The sequence below is a fragment of the Lepisma saccharinum genome, chromosome 1 (assembly GCF_977018435.1).
Source record: "Lepisma saccharinum chromosome 1, izLepSacc3.1, whole genome shotgun sequence".
NCBI classification, from domain to species: domain Eukaryota; kingdom Metazoa; phylum Arthropoda; class Insecta; order Zygentoma; family Lepismatidae; genus Lepisma; species Lepisma saccharinum.
Window position 1 is genome coordinate 94,926,300 of NC_139229.1, and position 22,364 is coordinate 94,948,663.

General features: G+C 38.2%; 1 protein-coding gene across 1 annotated transcript in view; it reads left to right on the forward strand.

Moving 5' to 3' along the window:
- The window catches only part of LOC145998369 (procollagen C-endopeptidase enhancer 1-like), a 33,300-nt gene extending 14,885 nt beyond the window's left edge, over positions 1-18,415 (forward strand). Inside the window, exons 2-6 of the mRNA XM_083134779.1 lie at positions 3,203-3,288; positions 8,235-8,350; positions 10,834-10,946; positions 15,539-15,755; positions 17,827-18,415. Of these exons, the coding sequence (XP_082990905.1) occupies positions 3,219-3,288; positions 8,235-8,350; positions 10,834-10,946; positions 15,539-15,755; positions 17,827-18,102 (792 nt within the window). The 5' untranslated portion in view covers positions 3,203-3,218 and the 3' untranslated portion in view covers positions 18,103-18,415. The remainder of the gene's footprint in view (positions 1-3,202; positions 3,289-8,234; positions 8,351-10,833; positions 10,947-15,538; positions 15,756-17,826) is intronic.
- The last annotated feature ends 3,949 nt before the right edge of the window (positions 18,416-22,364 follow it).

Here is a 22,364-nt window from a genome sequence, read left to right on the forward strand (position 1 = left end):
ATTCTCTAACCTCTCAAAGCACTCAGCAACCTTAGAACTTACTTCCTCATTTTTCCCTAGATAAGCAGTCATCTGTTCCTTAATCTCGGTTACACTCACTCCCAGAGTGTCCATGGAACGAGTAATTCCTTCTATTTCACGCTCTCGCTCAACTGTAAGCGTTGTGTGGAGTATCTCCCACTTCTCATTATTTTGGGACTGTTCCTTGCTTAGAGTTTCATGAAGCTGTTTCCACCGTTCTTCATTTTCAGATCTATCAGCTTGTCGTTTTCTTTCTTCTTCTGCTTTCTCTTCTTGTCGCTTTCTTTCTTCTTCTGCTTTCTCTTCTTGTCGCTTTCTTTCTTTTCGGCTTTCTCCTCTTGTCGCTTTCTTTCTTCTTCGGCTTTCTCTTCTTGTCGCTTTCTTTCTTCTTCGACTTTCTCTTCTCGTCGCTTTCTTTCTTCTTCTGCTTTCTCTTCTTGTCGCTTTCTTTCTTCTTCGACTTTCTCTTCTTGTCGTTTTCTTTCTTCTTCGGCTTTCTCCTCTTGTCGCTTTCTTTCTTCTGCTGCTTTCTCTTCTTGTCGCTTTCTTTCTTCTTCTGCTTTCTCTTCTTGCCGCTTTCTTTCTTCTTCGACTTTCTCTTCTTGTCGCTTTCTTTCTTCTTCTGCTTTCTCTTCTTGCCGCTTTCTTTCTTCTTCTGCTTTCTCTTCTCTTAATATACTCCAGAACTGTTGCCACCTGTTCTCTTCAGCGATTTTTTTAGCTTTCTCTTCCGCCTTCCGAGCTTTCACCTCTGCAGCCTTTTCTATTTGACGTTTCCTTTCTTCTTCTACTTTCTCTTCTGCTTTCTCTTCACGTCGCTTTCTTTCTTCTGCGGCTTTTTCTTTCTTTCTTTTCTTTTCTTCCATTTCGGACCAAACTGTCAACCACGGAGGAAGTTCAATAGCAGGTTCCTTATTCTCATCGTCATTGCCCTGGCAACCTTTACACCGGACGGCATCTAAATTTTGCCCTTCCACGGATTCAGCCTCAAATTCACAAACGAAATGCTTCCACTGGCTGCAGGAAATGCACCGAAATGCCCCCTTATCTTCATCTTGATCGGAGCAACAATCAAAGTGCAAATTTCCGTCTTCCTCTACAATCGTCGGCAATGAATTGCGTTTAGACTTTCTTGTTGCCATCTCGATGTTTCGTAATTTCAGAAGAACCACCGGATATATACTTCGAGCCCCAAACGTTGCAGCGCCACTTGTAACGGTCCGCCCTGGATCGTACTTGGTTCGATGGGTCTATTGAGCCTCGGCTTCACACTCAGTATCGCTTCGGGGCTTGAGTCTCCTCGGCTCAAGGTTCGGGTTATTCCGGCTTCTTCAATCCTCGATGTAAGGTCCCTCGTAATTCTAGGTCAAAGGTTCTCAATGTACTTATAGATCTTGACCAAGATTCTATAAGCAATCAACAATCCTTTTTCCCCCTAGGTTCTGTCGATATTCAGTTAAGTATCCAACTTCCTTTTCTCTTTTCAGCCTCTGACCAGAGAACTGAAAATTAATCTGTGACCACAGAATAAGAAAAGGTGTTCCCTGACCAGGGACACAAACGTTGACTACTAACAGTCTATCGACCGATCCCGAATTCTGGTATATCCTACGACAATCACAATCCTCTCAATTATATCTCCTGACCAGGAGCATAGAACCGAGAGAACATAAGCCTTCTGACCAGAAGAGCTAAGTAATTGTCCTAACGATAATCCAGAATAAACTAATTCCTAGTAGCGACGTGGAAGTAAACGCAGAAATACGGGTGTGAAAAGAAAAGACGGTAATACAAGTTCCGTATTTATCTGGAGTTCGAATACAAAAGGCCACGGGCCACCGAGCTTCGCTGCTTATATAGGATTTCTCGGTGCCGTGAAGGATTTACAAACTTTTATCTTAACATCAATTTTACATTACAATAAAATACATATTAATAAAATATCAATGAGGAACATAATTATCTACATGCAGAAATTACTATTTTTAACCTTCTGTGAATATTAAATATGCAATATAATTTTCATTGTTACACTCAGCATTTAATTTGATTAGGGAGTAGGGCTTCTTCCAACTCCCCTCTCTCCCTGCAACGGCCACGCGAAAAGACAACAAAGAAAAGAAAGAAAGTTTACAACGTTAAAATGTTAAGCAATTTTTTTTTTAAATACAGGTTTTGTCTTGCGCGGGCATAACTTTCGTTTACCTTAACGTAACTAAATTCTGATTACACCGTCTTGCAGTAAAAGAATCAGGGATTAATATGATATTAGTTAAATTATTGTCCGCCAAGGGACACGACAGATATAGCGTTGGGAAGACAGCCTAATCTTTCGTCTTTTCCCCGGTTTCAACGTTTACATAAAGTTGAGTCTGCCAGGCTTCTACACAATAGCGATTGCTTTCTCGCATTGTTGTCCCCGATAACGAAATTCCAGCTCAGCTTGCTGGCAGAAAGAAACAAACTCTTTGAACTTATATTTAACATCTGGATGTATACTCTATATACGAGGTGGGTTCCACTTTTCTTGGTAATTAACCATTAACACCCAAAAATTATAAATACCAAACAAAGGAAAATATTAAGTTTATATACATCCTTGTAACGTGAACACTGCTACACGTTACAGGGGGCGAGGGGGCAAGGGAGGTAGAGGCAGAAATTTTCCCTTTCCCTTCGAAAACCCGTTTCTACCTGGAACTGTGAGGCGGAGAAAGGGCGAGCTAGGCCGCTGAACGCACCGAGGGACGAGAAGCGCGTGAAAAAAAAGTGTTGCATATGAACTGTGGCTTTAATAAAACAATAAATATTGTGATTTGCAAATAATTAGAGATTTGAGATTGATCTATCTCTGCTAGACTAGCTACTCCTTAGTGTACGTCACTGCTTGTAGATCCGACACTGCTCTACCTCTTACTCTAAAAGGTCACTTGTAAACAGAAACTTTAAAATATGAGATTGTAAAATTTATAAAAATGAAATTGAAGAATGTAAAAAGTATTCTACAGTACAATAAAGGGACAAGTTTGGTTTGTTTGGATGTTGCAGAAGAATAACAGGAACGAACTCAAGAAAACAGTTTTGGAAGGTACGTATGTAGGCTATGTGCATTTTAAATTTCCAAGTGTTCTTTCAGGCTATAAGCTGTTATCATCTAAAATAAAGTCATTTTATTTCCTAGGCTCAGAATTCCAACCATGGCATATCCTAGGGGACATTTGTGGCTCTTGTTTGCTTGTGTGATTATACCAGGGAGTTTGGCCTTAAGTAAGTGTAACCAAAATTTCTAATCCATAGAATTATTAATGTATTAGTTAAACAAATTTGCTAAAACTTGCAAACCATAATTGAAATTACACAATTACATTACAAAAGAAAAAGCAACATAAATCCATACATTTTTACACAAGCATAGATAATACAGAGTGAACTGAAGAGAGAAATAGGGGCTTCATATTTGAAGCAAAGAAAAATGTATATGACCCTGCTTTCATTTAATTTTTGAAGATTTATTTGTACTTGTAAAATAACAAAATGGAAATACTGCACATGGATATTAGCAAGATAGCTTGTTGTCATCCACATAATATTGCTGTAATTATCTGAATGTTAATGACCAGTGGCATCTCCTGGCCTTAAATTTGGCCGGGGCTTATTTTTTAAAGAATTTAAACTATAATGACAATTCACATGAATTACAAAAAATAGGTATTTTTCTTCTTCTAGACTACAAAATTGGACTTATTTTTTTAAAAAAGTATTTAAAAGGTAATAACAATTCATATGAATTACAAAAAACAGGTATTTATCTTCTTCTAAACTACAAAATTGGACTTCTTTTTTTAAAGAATTTAAAATATAATGACCATTCACATGAATTACAAAATAAACAGGTATTGCTGTGAAACGTACCTTTCTACGAACGTTGGTTCTCATTTAAACAAGAACTGTGCTCTCCTGTTCTTCTGCTCAGCAAATTTTGTAATTGTTTTTTCATTGAAGATCTCTATGTTTGCAATGTATTCTTTCTCTATTGTAAGCACTGCCAAGGCATTGAGTCTGTTTTGTCCCATTGCATTTCTTAAGCAGGTTTTAATACACTTCAATGTGCTGAAACATCGTTCAGATTCAGCTGTTGCCACTGGAGTTGTTAAAACTATGTTTGTCATCTCTCTTCGGCTTGATGAATAATTATATCACAGCACTCAATAGCGCATGCTGATTTGTTAACACAACTCATTTTGTATCACGGCTGATGTGTATTTATTTACTTTGGATTCCTCTAAATGGTCATGCAAACTGTTATCTAGCTTAGCAATCTCATTTACTAAATCTAGGAAGATGCCTCTGTTTAAAGATTGTTCTCTTTCCTTATGTCCTCGTAGAGCAAGTTCATGTCGACTACAGAATTTTAAGCAATTGATAACTCTATTTAATATATGCCTATTTTTCTGAACTAATTCATTGTGCTTTGTAATTGACAGTCTATATCCTTCATCGATTTGTGTTCGAACATCAAACTTTCCAAACAAACTCAGTTTTAACGAGTTTCCAATGTGCAAAGAACTAGTTTCATGTGACTTAATTCTTTCAGAAAGATGTTTGAGATCACTTATACCATGAACTGTCCATGAAGCATCACCACCAAACAAAAGGCAATTAAAACAAAAGAGAGTTTTCTTGATCTCGCTAGCTGTCAACCACGGTTCTCTATTGTACCAGTCTGAATTGAGAGAGCGTGATTGTGATTTGTGTTTTTGTATTAATGTAACACTCGGATGGTCAGGACCTAATTGTTTAACAACAAGTTTTCCTTGATCACTCAATGTCTGAAATGGTGTTGCCAACAAGAAATCCACTTTGTTCATAGTGAAAAAAAGCCACCACAATGCTACACTACAACACGCGGGATCGAACGAATGTGACGCCACGGAAGTAGCCCCAAATCAACAGCCAAACCCATTGTTCTCCCTCCTTCGCTCTCTCTGCTAGCACGTGACCTTTACTGTAGCATGTAGCGTAGACCACGCCTTCCTCTGCGATGAGCCCCGAGATGATAACTGACATCAATGCCGTTAGGAGTGCTGTCGTATCCATTGCTGCTGACGATGAACTTGGGTCGGTAAAAATCGCCTTTTAAAAGATTGTGTGATAGTTATGTATTATGGTGATTGAAAAATTACGTCAATACGTCCATTTTTCTTTAGGGGTTAAACCCTGGAAGCCCCAAGGGACGAGACGCCACTGTTAATGACAATAGTTATTTCTTAGTATGTAATTTTAATTGGACATTATCTATTGTCTAGTGCTTCTACTATTACTACAAATCCGATGTGTTAACCAACTACTCCACAATGCCCCCAAAATTCTATACTACCTTTCCCAAGTAACAAAAAAATGGTTTGCCCAACTGTACTGAAAATGGTTGGCGAAAAGTAAGAAAATACCGCTGGGCAACAGTAATTTTGGCCATGGTTGAAACGTTGGCACAATATGTGGTTTTTACCGTACATTGGGCCAATGTGTAGTTTTTACATTAGACCTATGTACTAAAAATGAAAGAATGGATTTGTGTTCTGATATATACATAATTTATTGTGAGACCCAATGTAAACAATAGTACAAATTATTTATGAAAAAAAAATACAGCACTTTCTCAGTCACATGGTATCATTGTTTTCAAGGCACCATACCTTCAAGTGGTAGCACAAAAACTTTCTAGAGGTTACTTAGTTTTCCACCTTTCATGAAATTTAGTCTACACATAACATTGTTTAACCACTTTCACAAGTATGCCTGTAAGAATGTTCTTGTTCTGATACAGCTAAACAGACAAGCATAAACAATTCCCAACAAATATTTCATCCATGGTGGCTAACAAGGGACTGGTGAGTGACTACAAGTTACAAATAGCTTCTACTTTCATTAAAAATATATTATATTTCCAGTATGTGCTGTGACTGAAATATTTGAAGAAAACCCTGTTACATGTCATTTATTTTACACTATAGAATTTAGAGCATACTCTTGAAAGTTGTTTTCAAAATTGATTTTGACTGACTTTTCTTTTCCATGGTTGGGCAAACATTGTCAACCACCATTGCCCCAACATAAGACCAACATCAATTTGCCAACCTTTCCCATGTAAAAACTGACGTTGCCCTAACGGTTAACGGTTGTTGTTACTTGGGTTAGCTCTATTTAAGTTTATATTTCTCTCTCTATTTTATACTTCAAGCAAACCGCCCCCCCCCCCTCTCATCAGAAAATTGAAATAGTAATTTAAATGGAGTCCTGCACCGTGACACTGTGGTTTAAGGCATCATGCTTTGGGCTCCAGTTACGGGACAAGCACAGGTTTGAGTCTCCTGGGAGAAGTGAAACAACTTTTCTCCTGATATTTCGGCCTGTGTATGGAACCGGTGGCCATCCACCATTGTGAGGAAATTGGGGAGCTACGAATGAGTAGCACAACCTGGTCATGGAAACAAAAAACAATGATGGGGGTGGGGGGGAGGTCATCATGCTGACCGCACGTCACCCCGTAACTGGTTGGTTGTAACTACTACCTCAGCATGTGGGACTGAGGCTGGCAGTTGGTAGGTAGGCCTTGGCCCTCGCTGACTGTTGCAGCACAGATTAATTTAAATGGAACAGAAAGTAGCATATCATTCTGTAAGGCGTTGCAGTTTTGTAGTAAAACCCACAGATTCGATCCCTACCACCAGCTGTTCACCTGAAGACGAGAGAAGAGGCACTCTCTCAATACTTAGTAGAAGCACTAGACAATAGATATTGTCCGATTAACACTATGCCAAATATTGCTGTAACCAGTAACCAAGCATACAATATAAACCACAGCACAACTACACCATGTTACGGTCAGTTAAGTATTAAACTGAGCTATAGAGCAACCACAAACAAAATAATCTTCAGCCAAAAGCATTTTCACAACTTTCCCTTCATCCATTCAACTCCATAAGGAAACCTGCTTCACACTACCCCTCCCCTCCTTATGCAAGTATGATGCACAGGCCATACTGTTCTATGCAGGTTCTTTTGCCTGTGGTCCCACTATACCAGAAAAAAACTGTAACAGAGTACAAATTTTAAAATTTTGTAATGATTGAAATACAGAGAAGTAAACCTAGAAAAGTCTGAGCTCTGTTGAAAGGTAAAGCTTTGTGAAATATGACAAACTGTCAAATGATAGCTTCTGCTTATGGATGATATGATAGCCAGCCTCCATGGTGGAGTGGTTAGCACAGCATGCTACGATGCCAGGGGTCCCAGGTTCAAATTCCAGCCTGGGCATGGGTATTCATTTGAAGTGTCCCTTTATCAATTTCATCATATCATCGGTCATCCTCACAATTAGCCAAAAGTGGCAAAAAAGCGAAGTAAAATAAATCAATTAAATAAAAAGCTAATGGATTATATTCAACTTGACGTCGTCCTGGAGTACACTTTGGGAAAAAAACAACTGAATACACATGATGTCTGGCAAACAGATTCATGGGTGCTGAGGAAAGCACATGAGAAGCCTTCATACAGCACGAAAATTCGTGATATTTTATTATTACACATTTCTCATATGATCACGATAATCGTGCCTTGAATCACTTTGGCAAAGATCATACCCACAATGCTTACCTAGCATGTTTTCAGCACAGGATCTGATCTGTTTTCCAGAAATATGGCAGTGGACATGATTTTGTGCCATGAACTGTGGGGGAAGTTGTTTGCTGAATATCATCCATTTAATGAAATTTCTAGGAATAGTTGGAACTTGAATAATTCTTGCAGCTTTCCTGGTGGCAAATAATGAAGAGGTTTTCTCAGGCAATCAACCTGGTAATTTCCAGATAGGGTTCCGAGCTTTCGAGAGCTAACGTTACTCTCATCTTCAGAGATTGAAGTAGTGATGTTAGCTCTCAAAAGCTCGGAACCCCATCTAGAAATTACCTGGTTGATTGCCTGAGAAAACCTCTTCAGTTGGCAACTTAGTTGCGAGTTCTTATAAAATGACTCTCTCTCTCTCTCTCTCTCCTCCTCCTCTCCATGTGTGTGCATCACACACACACAAATATTGCACCGTTTGTACCCTACAAATAAGAAACGTTTCTACATCACTGCCTGATATGATAATGATATGAAGAAAGAGTGGTCAATATTCATTATCATTTTATAATATTCATTGCCTTTTCTTTCAGCATGCAGCAGAGCTACAAAATATTTTTTAAAACCAGGGGAATACAAGGAATTTATAGTTGAAGAATCTGTAACGAAACTACCATGTCCTTCTTTAATGGAGTTTGAAATTCCTGAGGTCAGTTGCATATGAATAATATTAACGGAATGTTTAATTCAAATTATCTAGAAAAATCAAAAACATATGACAAGGGATTTAATTTTCAAAGCCAAGTAACATTTTCCTATCTTATTCAATAACACATTTGAGAGATGCTCCTTAGAAACTTCAAATTGTTCAACTATAAGTGGTTATTTACGACTCCCAGTAGAAGCTGGATACTTTATTATGTAAAAAACAGGTAAAGTGTTCCCCTGTGCTTAGCACCACGCCATGAAGGCATATAGGGGGTGTGGGGGTAACGCCCCACACTTTCTTGATCCGGTCGTGAGTGGGGGTGATGTGATCAGCATCACGCCCCTGACCGCCTCTACCCCCCAGGTACCCATGTTATTCGACGCTGGGTAGGCGCCGGGGCTGCTTCCACTGTTAGAAAAGTTCCCGGATTTGAACCGGCCGGGGATCGAACCCGGGACCTTTAGCATGGTAGTCAGACGCGTTACCAACTGAGCCACCGCGGCCACGGATACTTTATTATGTATTAAGTAATATTGAATGTAAAGTTTAATCAACTATATATTACTATATTTTTCCATGGAACATTACAAAATTTGTACAGGATATTGATAGATTAAGTAATAAAAAAAATTAACAGTAGTAGTGTTAAACCTTGTATACATGTACGTGGGTGAATCAACAAGTAAGTTACACCCCCTGTAGAAAACAAACAAAACACATTAGAAAGAAAAATAATATTTGACGAAAATGCATGAACATTTAACTTTTTTTGACAGTCACCAAGGTGTTCCAAGCACTTTTCGTATCGTGTGACCAGTTTTTCGATTCCTTGTGTGTAAAAATTCTGTCCAATTTCTTTGAACCACTTTGAGACTGCTTCCTGCACTTCCCCATCTGATGCGAAATGCTGACCCCCTAGGTCTTATTTGAGAGGACCGAAAAGGTGGTAGTCGGGGCTATGGGGAGGGTGAGACCATACTTCCCACTTGCATTTCTGCAGTAAGTCCTGTGAGACACCAGCTGTATGGGGGGTAGCGTTGTTGTGAAGAACAATAATCCCATCACTCAATTTTCCGGGTCTTCGATCTTTAATGGCTTTTCTCAGCTTCTTTAAAGTCTTACAGTATGTTGCAGCATTGATTGTTGTTCCTCGGGGCACAAACTCACTTTAAACAACACCTTCGGAATCGAAGAAGATCGTCAGCATGACCTTTCGAACCATTGAACAGGTTTTGTCTTTTCTTGGTGGTGGCGAATCCTTGTGTCTCCATTCCATGGATGCCCTTTTTGTCTCGGAAGTGTATTGGTGCACCCAGGACTCATCTTCTGTGATGGTTTTGCTCAGAAACTGCGGACCATCCGTGGAATAACGCCGAAGAAATGACAGCGCAGCATCAAAATGTTGATATTTGTGCCCGTCGGTTAACAAGCATGGCACCCAGCGAGAGCACAGTTTACGATAACCCATCTGATCACGAATCAACATCCCATAAGATATGTTCAGTTCACTTGCAATCTGTTTAATTTTCATGCGGCAGTTAGCAACAATGATTGCATTCACATGCTCAGCGTTGTCGATAGTGTTCACAGTTGCAGGCTGCCCGACATGCGGTTCGTCGTTCACGTTCGATCTTACCTTTTCGAACATCTGGCACCATTTTGCAATCATGTGACATTGCATTCTCACCATACACCTTGACAATTTGGCGATGGAGTTCACTTCGATTATGCCTTTGTGCCCACAAAAATTGGACGACGGAGCGCACCTCAATACAACTTGCCATACTCACACTGTGACTACTCGCATACTAAACCAGCTGAAGCATGGCTGCTTCTGGTGTGTGAAGAAAACATTCCAGACAGTGTTGCCACCAAGCGTGATTATTTTATCTCTCTTAGTACAGGAACACAGGTCGGGTGTAACTTACTTTTCGATTCACCCAAGTATATACAGTTAAACCTTGTATACATGTATATTGTATATACAATAGTTTTGCATCATTTTGTGAATATTTTATCTCACTTATCCATTTCAGTTATATTTTGTTATTGCTTATCTTTTCAAAACAACATAGAACAAGAAGTTTGTACACACAAGAAATTAATATGTATTTTAAATCATAATATGAATTATTTATTAAAATATGTGGTTATGTTTGATAAACATAATATTAAAATATTTCAACTGAAATGTGGCCATTTGAAAAATGTTTTAACTGAATCCAGGCTTTTATGTGCACACTGGTTAGGATTCTTCATAAATGCAACCGATTCTGAAAAATTGGTAGACTCAGGCTATGTATTAATGAGGGAAAGTGGCTTATGATCAGCCAGCCAGGCATTGAAATGTCAATAGTGTAACTTTGTCTGTTGAGTGCTCATATATATCATGGTGTGACAAAGTATATTCACGGCCTACAACACAAAATTAAAGAAGCAACGAATCAAGTTTTTATTATCAAATGTTCGTATCACTGTTTCAGGTAGAAGGTTACGACAACTTCACGCAGTGGAAGCTGAAAGTGAAACCAGAACCTCCCGCGTCTTGCTCAGACTATGTTGTAAAAGTGGGTGATAAGGTTCACAAAATGTTGGAGTAAGTCTACTTTTATATGGTGGTTAAAATTTGTACATGGCGTCTGCGAAATTGGTTACTCAGTATTCTTGTGGTCCTGATGGTTTAGTGTATTTCTTGATATATTGTTGCCGTCCAATGTTTGTTTGATATTTCAGTAGCATTGCCTGATCCTACAAGAAGTTCCCGTGCACATAGCACCATGCCATGAAGGCACATTTAGAGGATGTGGCTTCACACATTCTCAATCTTGGCCATTTTGGAGGTCATGTAATCAGCACCATGCTCTGGCTGCCTTTACCCCCAGGGTTGCATCCAGGTACCCACCCATTGATTTGAAGCTGGGTGAGCCCCAGAGCTGCTTTATGTGAGGACAAGGACAGAAAAATTATGACCTTTGATCAACCTGGGTCTCCTGTGTGGCAGTCAAATGCCCTTCCGACTAGATCACTGTGACTCTGACCCTAAAAGAAAGCGGTATTTTGTTTATAAGAAACTTAAAAAACTTGACAAGGTTATTATGTGATCCAGAAGTGTAATATAGAGCTTATTCAAAGCCAATGAGAAAATTGTACTTCATTGAACCTTTGCTTCTTACTAGCTTACTATCAAACACAAACCAGAGAACCCCACACAAGCTAGCAAAAGCTGCATGTACAACATACTATGCGAATGTGAGCAAGCTTACATAGAAGAACAAGGATGCCCTCTAAAGAAAAGAATAGACAAACAAACAGATGGGTAAAAATAGCTGAACATGCATGAATCACACAGAATTCAGTGGAGTAACATAACAGTACTACACAAAGAACCAAATTGGAAATTAAGAAAAATCAAAGCACCAGCCTTCATAGCAATGGTCCAAAACCCTATGTCACCCCAGTGTAGAATTCAAGCACATATGATCCCCTTTCCTCAAAAATTAGAAATAGCAGCATAAATGGAGCAAAAATTAGTAGAGAATTCTGGGGGGTGCAGGCATACAAGTAAAACAAAAAAAGAAGTCTGACAACTTCAAATTTTCCAGCAATTTCTATATCTTTCATAAAATTTCACCAAGGGAAATGTACCTCTCCTTCTGCCAAGTGCAGCACAGAAAGCAGTTTTATTCTAATGCTGTTTTCAGTGATGAAACTGACCATGCAGGCCATGTTTTAAAATAGCCACTTGCCCACTGTCTCCCTCACATTCCCTATGCACAATCGGGGAGGAAACCTGGTCATCAGAGAGGTGCGATGGAGAGTGATACAGTGTCAAAACCTTCAGAACATATATTTCTCGAGGGGTAACCTTTTAAGAAGGCACCTAAAAATCAACCTCACTTCCATATTGAGCCATGTCAAACTCAATTCGTGAGTAGGGCTGCATAACAATATGTAAAAACTCTCCAGGCTGCACATCTAGAAACCCCAATCCCTTAAAGTCCAGAACTAAGTAGTTAGACCATAACGGATGGATTCCAGTGATTATTATTGCAGCATTGATATGCAAATTATATACCTAGGTATAGACCCCCCCACCCTGACTTGCCATAAGTTAGCAACCACAGGGGTATGCAAAAACCAGGAGGGGGAATTCGCTTCATTTTCCCTCACATCCACCCTGTAGCTCAATGATTACACGATTACGTGTGTCTGTAATTGTTGTGAAAATAATTTTATTTAATATCCTTGCATGTTTTATTGAAATAAAATCAAACAAATATTTTTTCATGGTGATAGTATTTTACATGTTAGTTTTGAGTATAAATTGGTTACAATTGTGCAAACATTTTTTGCAAGAAATGGTTTGTGAGCAATTATAGTTTTGTTTCCCATAGATTTGACACTTTTTCTTTCTTTAAAACTAGCTTCCCAAAAGTCTGCAATAAGTTTTTTGAGAGCATGAAACTCTTAATTCAGACAAAAAATGATTGTCAGTCATTCTTGATCGTTTGGCTGTTTCATTAATCTTCATTATGGGAAACAAGTTTTCACCAAGGCAAGTGCAACCAAAATTAATAAAATTTCTGCACCAAAATAGCTTATTCGAGGATACTGCTATGGGAGATATGAGAAAAATCAAGGAAAGCCCACCTCGCAATATTTCTCTTTCAATTCGAGTTGCACTGTAATTCAATAAGCTCCATTTGAAGATCAGGACTTGCACACGCATCATCAAAAGAAAAGCGAGCAGAGCAGCGAACAAGAATATTGCCCTTCGCACCCTCTGAATTCTTGAAACCTGTTTCCAAATTCATCACGTAGTATTTTTACTATGTACAAATATTCCTGGTATTCCTGAGAAGTTGGGAAGGACATATTATAACTTTATAAAACATGTTATAAAATAAAGGAAAACTGTAACTTTGCAAAATGGCCTCCAATTTCTTCAAAATATCAGCTCTTGTGTCAAGGAGAGGAATCATTCAAGTAGTTTTACTGTCATATCGAGATGAGAATCGCATCCACGAATGAAGAGAGCTAACTGAGCTACCTCACAGACGTCTGTACTTCCACATATTGCAAGCGAAAAGGCAACACGAACAATTTTCGCTTTCAATTGTTCGTTGACTAAGTCTTCAATCCTCAACTGTATTTCTTATTTTTTAAATATTTTCTTATTAGAATCGCTTTTCTGCCACGTTTCGCTAATTGCAATGATGAGGATGAGTGATGATACGATGAAATTGATGAAGGGACACATACAGAGATCAAGTGTATACTGATCGTTTGAATGTTCGAGCATTATTTGCTCAAGTGAAGAAACAGTCTATTCCGTTAAGCCATCTAGTGTCATCCGTGTGAACTATTAGACAACCAAGCCAAAAAGCCTTGATGCAGCACTCTAGTATGCACGCTGCCCTCCCCCAGCCGGCAAGATATTTCTGTACTTCAGAAGTAACCTGTCAATTAGTTTGCTTAGTTCGCACCACAGCTACACTTTAATGCAATACCTGTGCAGGGAAATTGGTTAATGTGGTGAAGTTTGGATGAGTCAGGTCTTGTTTCACGAGAAAAGAGAAAACAGGATAACTACAAATGTATCCATAGAATTTCAAGCATGAAGTGTAAGTGGGGCTGCATTAACCTTTTGACGCCCAAGACCTTTTTCACAAGTAAGCCTCTGGGTACCGAGCCGATTTTGAGCAAAATGCAGAGTTTCAATTAAATAAGTGTAGATCGGAAGCTAATTGCCCTAGAGAGATGAGTGATATACCGTTGTACGCGGAATGAACCAGAGATTCAGACTATATGAAATTTTTGCAAATTCGGCGTATATGTGGCGAGGGGGCTAACTCTCAAAATTCCAAAATTTCGGGGAAAAAAAATTGTTCCCCCACCCTCCCCTCAAGCAAAAAGTACATGACAGTGTTGACATGCATATGGAAATGATCTCTAACATGTAAGGAACACAAAAATATTTGCATTATTATCATATGAGCCATGTAACTTGAGTTATACCCCCAAAAGGAATTGTCGGCACGCCACTGATTCAAGCTTCAAAATGCAGCGGTACCTTGAAATAACTTTAGCTCAGAGACTATTTGCCCTGGAGATATGAACGATATACCGTTGTACGCAGAATGAATCACAGATTCAGACAATATATAATTTATTCACATTCGGTGCACATATGGAGGGTGAAAGGGGGGAAATTCCTTGAATTTTTTTTTTAAAAAAAGGGGTTTCTCCCCCCCCCCCCCCGAAAAAAAGGATATGAAAAGTTCAAAATGCACATAGAAATTATCGCTGGCATGTAAGAAACAGAAAAATATTTGCATCATTGCAGTATGACCAATGTAACAACAGAACAACAAAGCCGGTCTTCCTTTGTCGGCAAAAATTTGACGTTGAAAAGAGCCGCAAAAGAGAAGTACCTTTTCCCACCTTTCCCCCTCCATTTTCATGAAGACAAAAAAAAATGCAAAAAACAATTTCTGTTAAATACATGTGTTAGGAACAATATAAAAAAATAAAATCGATATTCTAGCCAAAAATAGAAAAGTTATAACGTAAAAACTACAACCTTGACACAGCATCTCGATCGAGACGCTTGGTACCCCGAGGGTTACTTTTGGGTATCTCGTTCGAGATGCTTGGGCACCAAAAGGTTAAGGGAGGCTGGGGCCACATGCAGCCTGCAAGTTTGACATGGCTGTACTCCACCCAGTGTTGCAGTCAGAGGCCTCTGGACCTATGCTGGGGCTTTGTAGGGCTTTGTTGTTCTGTGTTTGTCCTTACATGTGCTCCTTTACAGCCTCAGCTTGTAATTAGGTATGGATATTTTAGTCCTCAGACAAAGATGATTATTTTAGTTATGATAAGGGGCTGGACTCTGTATAATATGACAGGTGGAAAATAGCCTAAGTGTTCATGCACCCAACATTTTCAATTCAATCAATAAATATATTTCTCGTATCTAGTTCATCATTTTAATTACTAATTTGTGGGAAAATTAATAAAATCTATGAATGTCAAGTAACAAATTGTTATTAAACAATGCCATCAGCCAAGCTAACATTTGTGCTCCAAGTTTGTTACTGTCTTTAATTATGTTATTCAGGGATGTTTTCCATTTTTGCTAAATACCTAATTCATATTCTTATTAATTATAATAAATACATTTTGCAGCTATTGTGGGCCATTTTTCAAGTACGGTATTAATTCCACCAGTCGTCTCATGGAAGTTCAACTACTTGTAGTAAACAGGGGCATAAAGAATGTTCGCCTGAATGTAACAACTGAACCAGTATGTGGAGGCTCTTACAACGAAACTGGTGGAACTATCACCTCACCCAACTACAGTGACAAGTACTACAATGAGTTCGATTGCATGTACAATATTATTGTAAGTTCTATTTTGATTTCCAGTCTATAGTCTCTTACACACTGTTAAATCTGGTTGGTCCAATAACTGATGTTCATGATTAAGTTACAACTAGCATTATAAGTTAAAAAAATATACAAGCAGTTCTTTTTCTGAAATTAATATAGTTCGGAAGAGGTCAAAGCAACACAATAATTTCAAACACAAGCATTTAGGGAGGGGGTGAACACAGTTTTGGTCACAATGGGCATGGCAGTGTCAGGTAAGGCAAAGTTCCCTGTGTATATAGCACTGTGCCACCATGAAGGCACATTTTAGGAGATGTGGGGGTAGGGCCCCACACATTCTCGACCTCTGTCATTTTAGAGGTAATGTGATCAGACCATGCTCCGGTTGCCTTTACCCCTAGGCAACCATTGATTTGAGGCTGGGTGAGCTCCAGAGCCACTTTTATGCAGGGACAAGGCCGGACAAATTCTGATCACCCACCCGGGAATCGAACCCAGGTCTCCCACATGGCAGTCTGACACCCTACCGACTAGGCCACCGCCAGCATGGCAATCTGCCTTGCAAATATCGTCTATCACAGCACCATAGTAACGCATATTCTATGTAAACTGTATGCAGGCCACGCATACAAAATAACTATGAAGAAACTGCCATGTGCTATACTAGCAAAAAAAAAAAAGTGCTCAGTAATATTGTGTGGAAATATTTCATTTACAAGACTGAAAACCTGGACATCTCTTGGTCTTAGATGTACGACTACTGCGAATTGAAAATTTTTGCATGAAAAATTGTAAATCAATATTTTGTAGCACCCAGCATGCCAACATCTGAACATACATCATTTTAAAACATTGCATAATTATTTTCTTATGTCATTGATTTGTTATTCCATTACACATGCGCAATGCAATGTTGGTCTATGTTGTAAATATAGTGTACTGCAAACAGTGTGTATCTTGTGTTATGTAGGAAAAATAGATGGATTTCATTATCTGAAGCAGTAGGTATTAGAATTGAGTTGATAGATATGCCAATGTATTTGCATTGACCGATACTAGGAGTACGTGTTGGAATTTATTTACCGATAAATTATGATACTTTTGCAAAGTCTAATTATCCTGGAAATTATGCAAAATTAAAACTTTAACCTTTAGTACGCCGCGCGGTCTGATGAAAGTAAGCCCAGTGTCGCCGAGGCTTTGAGAGCGAAATTTGAATTCGTATACATAATGGAGAAAAATCGTAATAACTCTGGCACTATGGGACCAATCTACTTCGGATAACTTTTGTTTTGCAGGTAATACATCGGTGCATGCAACCATGTAAAATTTGGATGCCCCAACCACGGTGGGGTTACAGGCGGGGGCTGCATCCCCCGAATTTCAATGAAAAAAACATAAAAATGAGGAGTTTGCCCCCTCTTCTCCAACTACTTTGGGGAGAAAACCAGAACTTTTGCTTTTTTTCTTTTTCAAAGAATGGACCTTCCGCAACAGAATGAAACTTGATTCATGTTCGTGGGTGCAATACAATTTGAATAATAAGGCAAAACGTAAAACTCGGTTTTTTCCTCAAAACAGCAAATTTGCATATTACGTGACATATTCCGAGAAAGGAGGGGGGGATTTGGAATTTTTGTAAACACATGTTCCCGAACCGAACTGTCAGTGTTTCAACCTCAATATACAAATATAAGTGTGGCAAACCCTCGATAATTGTATCTAAAGCTGTTTGTTCCATATATGCAACCGCGGCTGACAGGGACATACTTTTTTTGTTCCACATATGGAACGGCGGGGGACTAAAGGTTAATTTGTTTTGCACCAGTATTATGTGGAAAAATTGAATTGTGATTACATGACCACTATTTAACATCCTGATCAAATTCTTTGAATATTTTCAAGAAAAACTCTTGTAAATTGATGTGGAATTGCTTATGTATGTTAATAATTATTCTGAACAACTTTTGTTACAATAGCCAGTCAACAGTGAGTGGGAACAGGTTCAAAGTGGTATTGCCTCACCTCTAGTAGGGATATAATTATTTTTATTCATATTTATAAAAAATGATGTATTTTTTTAGGCACCCAAGGGATACAAAATAGAACTCACATGTCCTGTGTTTGAACTTGAGGAACGTCTAGATGGGGAATGCTCAGATATTTTCAGCGTAGTGGGTGAAGACAAAGCAGTGGTAACTCATTACTGTGGCCACGACTTGGAGAATAAATTCATAAAATCCGATGCACGCTTCCTAACAATCAACTTCCAGTCCGACCAAAACGAAAACTTCCAGACTAACTACAATGAAGAGAGCAAGTGGGGATTCACTTGTAATTTTGAGTTTGTTCTGGAATAAAATATAAACAAGAAAATGCTGTTTATTGCATAGTTTTAACTCAAAGAGAGAGACTGTATAGCACAAAAAATAGCTTGTAACATGCATTTTCTGTTATTTTAAAGAAATTAAAGCTAGCATTTTATTGTGATCATGAATATTTATTGTAACCCACATAGCACTATTTTATAAATTACCCAAAATTTGTTCCCAATCTACACAGAAAAGAAAAGAATTGTTTGCCTTAGTGTGTTTTAGACGTACAGTTTATGAGCTTGATTATTTGCTATAATTATATTGCTGTATACAAACACACACACACACAATATTGATGCGCAGTACACATTGTTGCAATAATAAAATCTTTAGCAGAAATTTTGTTTGTACTATACTTAATATTTCTGACTTCTATAATAAATCTAAACTATTTCCTGCATGAAGCAAATTGAACCTCAGAAGATATACCTCGCTCGAGTGGACAAATTCAAATTCAAATCCGAATGGGGAAAACTGGTAGAAACATGCGAAAAGTTACCTTTGATCAGAATTTTGTTGATATGCATTCGGTTCTTGGTGTTAGTGATTCATGATTTCCATTGCAACTGCTAACAAACCCCTTGAAAGTGGAACAGACGATCTTCTATTTGCAACGTTCACTCCTATTTTGCCGACTCATACAGATAAATGCATGCACGTGCCAACCTTCATGGCAAAGTGGTTAGCACAGCATGCTACGATACCAAGGGTCCCAGGTTCGAATCCCAGTCTGGGCATGGGTGTACTTTGTGAGTGTCCCTTCATCAATTTCATCATATCATCACTCATCCTCAAGTAAGGACAAAAGTAGCAAAAAAACAAAGTATTTATAAAATAAACCAAATAACTTGCTCAGTTAAAGCATGTACACCTCCCCAATGGCGTAGTGGCAACATCACCTTGTAATCAAGGGGTTCCAGGTTCGATACATGGCAAAGGCACAACGTAGTTCAGATCGCACTTAAACTGTAGGTCCAGTCCCAATTAGACATTTGTGCATAAAAGTGCACATTAAAAAAAAAAACATCAATGAGTTGGATGTAACACAGATGGACTGTACTCTGGCAACACTTTTGCAGTCTTATTTATCCTGGAAATTATTCAAAATTTGAAGTTTTCTGATTACTAGCAAGTATTATATTTTCAAATGAAAGTAAATTGATGCGTATAATTGAAATGGAATACTCACCAATTAATATTAATATTTTGAATAACTTTTTAATTGTTATAATTTTCAACCTTCAGTATCAGTAAGCATGGGTATCAATTCAAAGTTTTATCAACTTGGCACTAACAAAATACACTTTAAAAGTAACGTTCACTGCATTATTTTCTAATATCCAACAGTTGTTATTTCAGAACACTGGACTCAAGATGATACACATGCTTCAATTATGCCACAAAAGGCAGATCATCCCCTCCCAGGAAATCTCACGAACTTCACATTTTGGATTCCCCTATATGGGTCTTGTGACTTGACTACACTGTATGAAGATATTATTCACATATTTTGGTTATGTAGAATGAATTGATAAATACGTAGGTCCTTTTGCAAAAGCAAAACTCATTGCAGTCATGGTTTACATTAAGAAGGTAAATGAACCTATCAGGTTCTTCTTCATGGAAATATTAAATGCTTGTCATTTAATAATATTGGATTGGCAGAATATATGTCCATCCACATACCAGGGACAGGACAGATATAGGTGTATCGGTCAAATTACCGATAACTTTACCAATCCAATATGTCTAGAAGTATCTTATTAATTAGACATAAGCGAGTCACTAACTTTTTCTGAGTAACTTACTTGTACAGGTTCAATTAATTTCGATGGCCTCTGCCACCGTCAGCTTGAGAATTCTTTGCTTCACTGCTGGACTGGCTTTTGGTTCCTATTGTTTCCCTGTGTGTCACTAGGAGTGCTAGTGTACCCAGTTCGTCTGCTGCATGTGCTGGATTTAAGTTGTTGCAGGGAGACAAATATGTGGTGTCTAATTACACAGGGCTGCATGGGTTCTGTTGTTTTTATAATTTTGGGTGTTTTACATGTATTTGAACTTACTGATGCTGAAACTGGCATTAGTTTTCTCACATCACGCAATAATTTTTTACAATTCACGATTTATATATGTGGGTTGTGGTATGCACGTTTCAGTGCAATTGAAGTGATTGTCGCTAGATGTCAATGGTACATTTTAAAATTATTTAACAAGTAATAAAGACAAGTTTTGTTTTATTTAAATTAATTAATATGTTTCTTGCCTAAATGCTGAAAATAATACTATGTAAAACATTGATATATCATTTGAAATTAATTTTATATGTAACTGTCAAAAGTCCTAATTTGCTTCCATGGTATGTAAGATACACTGATCTCCTACATTAACATTTAGTTGTTCACTGTGGTACATTACTGTGGTGTGGCCATGGCATCTCGTGGTTGTCTGAATAGCCCAGATGTATTTTGTTACATCTGCGGTGAATTTGTTCCCTGGCTACAGAGACAGGAAATTACAGATTTTGTAAGAAGAGCATATTATGCATACTTTAAAATGAAACTAGGAGATCAAGATAAATCGTGGGGCCCACACAAGGTATGTAGATCATGTGTGGAATCTTTACGAAACTGGAGCACGGGAAAGCAGCCATTTATGCCATTTGCAATACCCATGGTGTGGAGGGAGCCTCAGGATCACAGCAATGATTGTTATTTCTGTTCCTGTGAAATATTAGAAACGAGAAGAGGATAGTGTATCCCAATATTTCCTCTGCAATGAGACCTGTGTTGCACGGTCCAGACTTGCCTGTACCAACACCTCCATCACGTCTTGAGTGTGTAAGTGATCCTGGTTCACTAAGTGATTCAGTGGAAGGAAGTGAAATGGAAGATGACATTTATGATCCTCCTCACGGATCTCGTGACCCTATACTGTTCACTCAAAGCGAACTCAATGATTTAGTTAGAGACCTAAATTTATCTAAAGAATCAGCTGAGCTTCTTGGTTCCAGACTTAATGAAAAGAACTTGCTGGCTTGTGGAACAACATTTTCCTGGTAGAGACACCGAGAGAAAGAGTTTCTGCCTTATTTTTCGAAACAAGATTCTCTCATGTTTTGTTGTGATGTGTCCAGTTTGCTGACTAAGTTAAATTTTCCTAGTCTTTCAACTGATTGGAATTGACTCGAATAAAACAAGTTTAAAATTTGTTCTGTTACATAATGGAAATAATTTCCCCTAAGTTCCTATTGCTTATTCTGTGTCACTAAAAGAAACCTACAGCAATATGCAACTTGTTCTAAATAAAATTAAATATGAGGACCATGGTTGGTTAGTGTGTGGTGATCTTAAAGTTTTCAGCTTTTTACTTGGACTACAATGTGGATATATACGAAAATGCCATGTTATATCTGTGAGTGGAATAGTAGGGCACGAAATTACCACTGGAAAAGAAAAGAATGGCCAATACGGAAAACATTGACCACAGGTTCAAAGAACATCGTACAACAACATTTAGTCAGTCCTGAGAAAGTTGTACTTCCCCCCCTTCATATCAAATTATGGCTGATTAAACAATTTGTGAAGGCACTTAACAAGGAAGGACAATGTTTCCAGTTCATATGCAAGAAATTTCCATCCCTGTCGTAGGGCAAAGTGAAAGAAGGTGTTTTTGTTGGACCAGACATTAGGCAATGAATGAATGATGAAGACTTCGAGGAAACAGTGACTGTAGCTGAAAGAGATGCTTGGATAGCATTTAAAAGTGTAGTGTTGAACTTCTTTGAGAACCACAAAAGTCCTGATTACAGAGAAGGTGTTGAGAATATGTTACTTAAATTTCAAGAGCTGGGTTGTAACATGAATCTCAAATTACATTTTTTGTATTCACACCTTGATAACTTTCCACAAAATCTTGGTGAATTAAGTGAGGAACAAGGCGAACGGTTCCATCAGGACATGAGGGATATGGAGAAAAGGTATCAAGGACATTGGAGTGTTAGCATGATGGCTGACTATTCTTGGGATTTGTACAGAGAAACACCAGAAGGAAATCACAAGAAAGTTAGGAAAGCTTACAGAAGAAAGCGTGCTAAACAGAACTGAAAAATATGTATTGTGTAATGATTTTCTTGTGTGTATATTATATACTGCTATATGTCGTTTTCTATATTATATGGGTCCTTTGTGTCTGTCTATATTCATTTTAAAATAAACATGTTCATGCGTTTAGCGTGATAAGCTACTTAT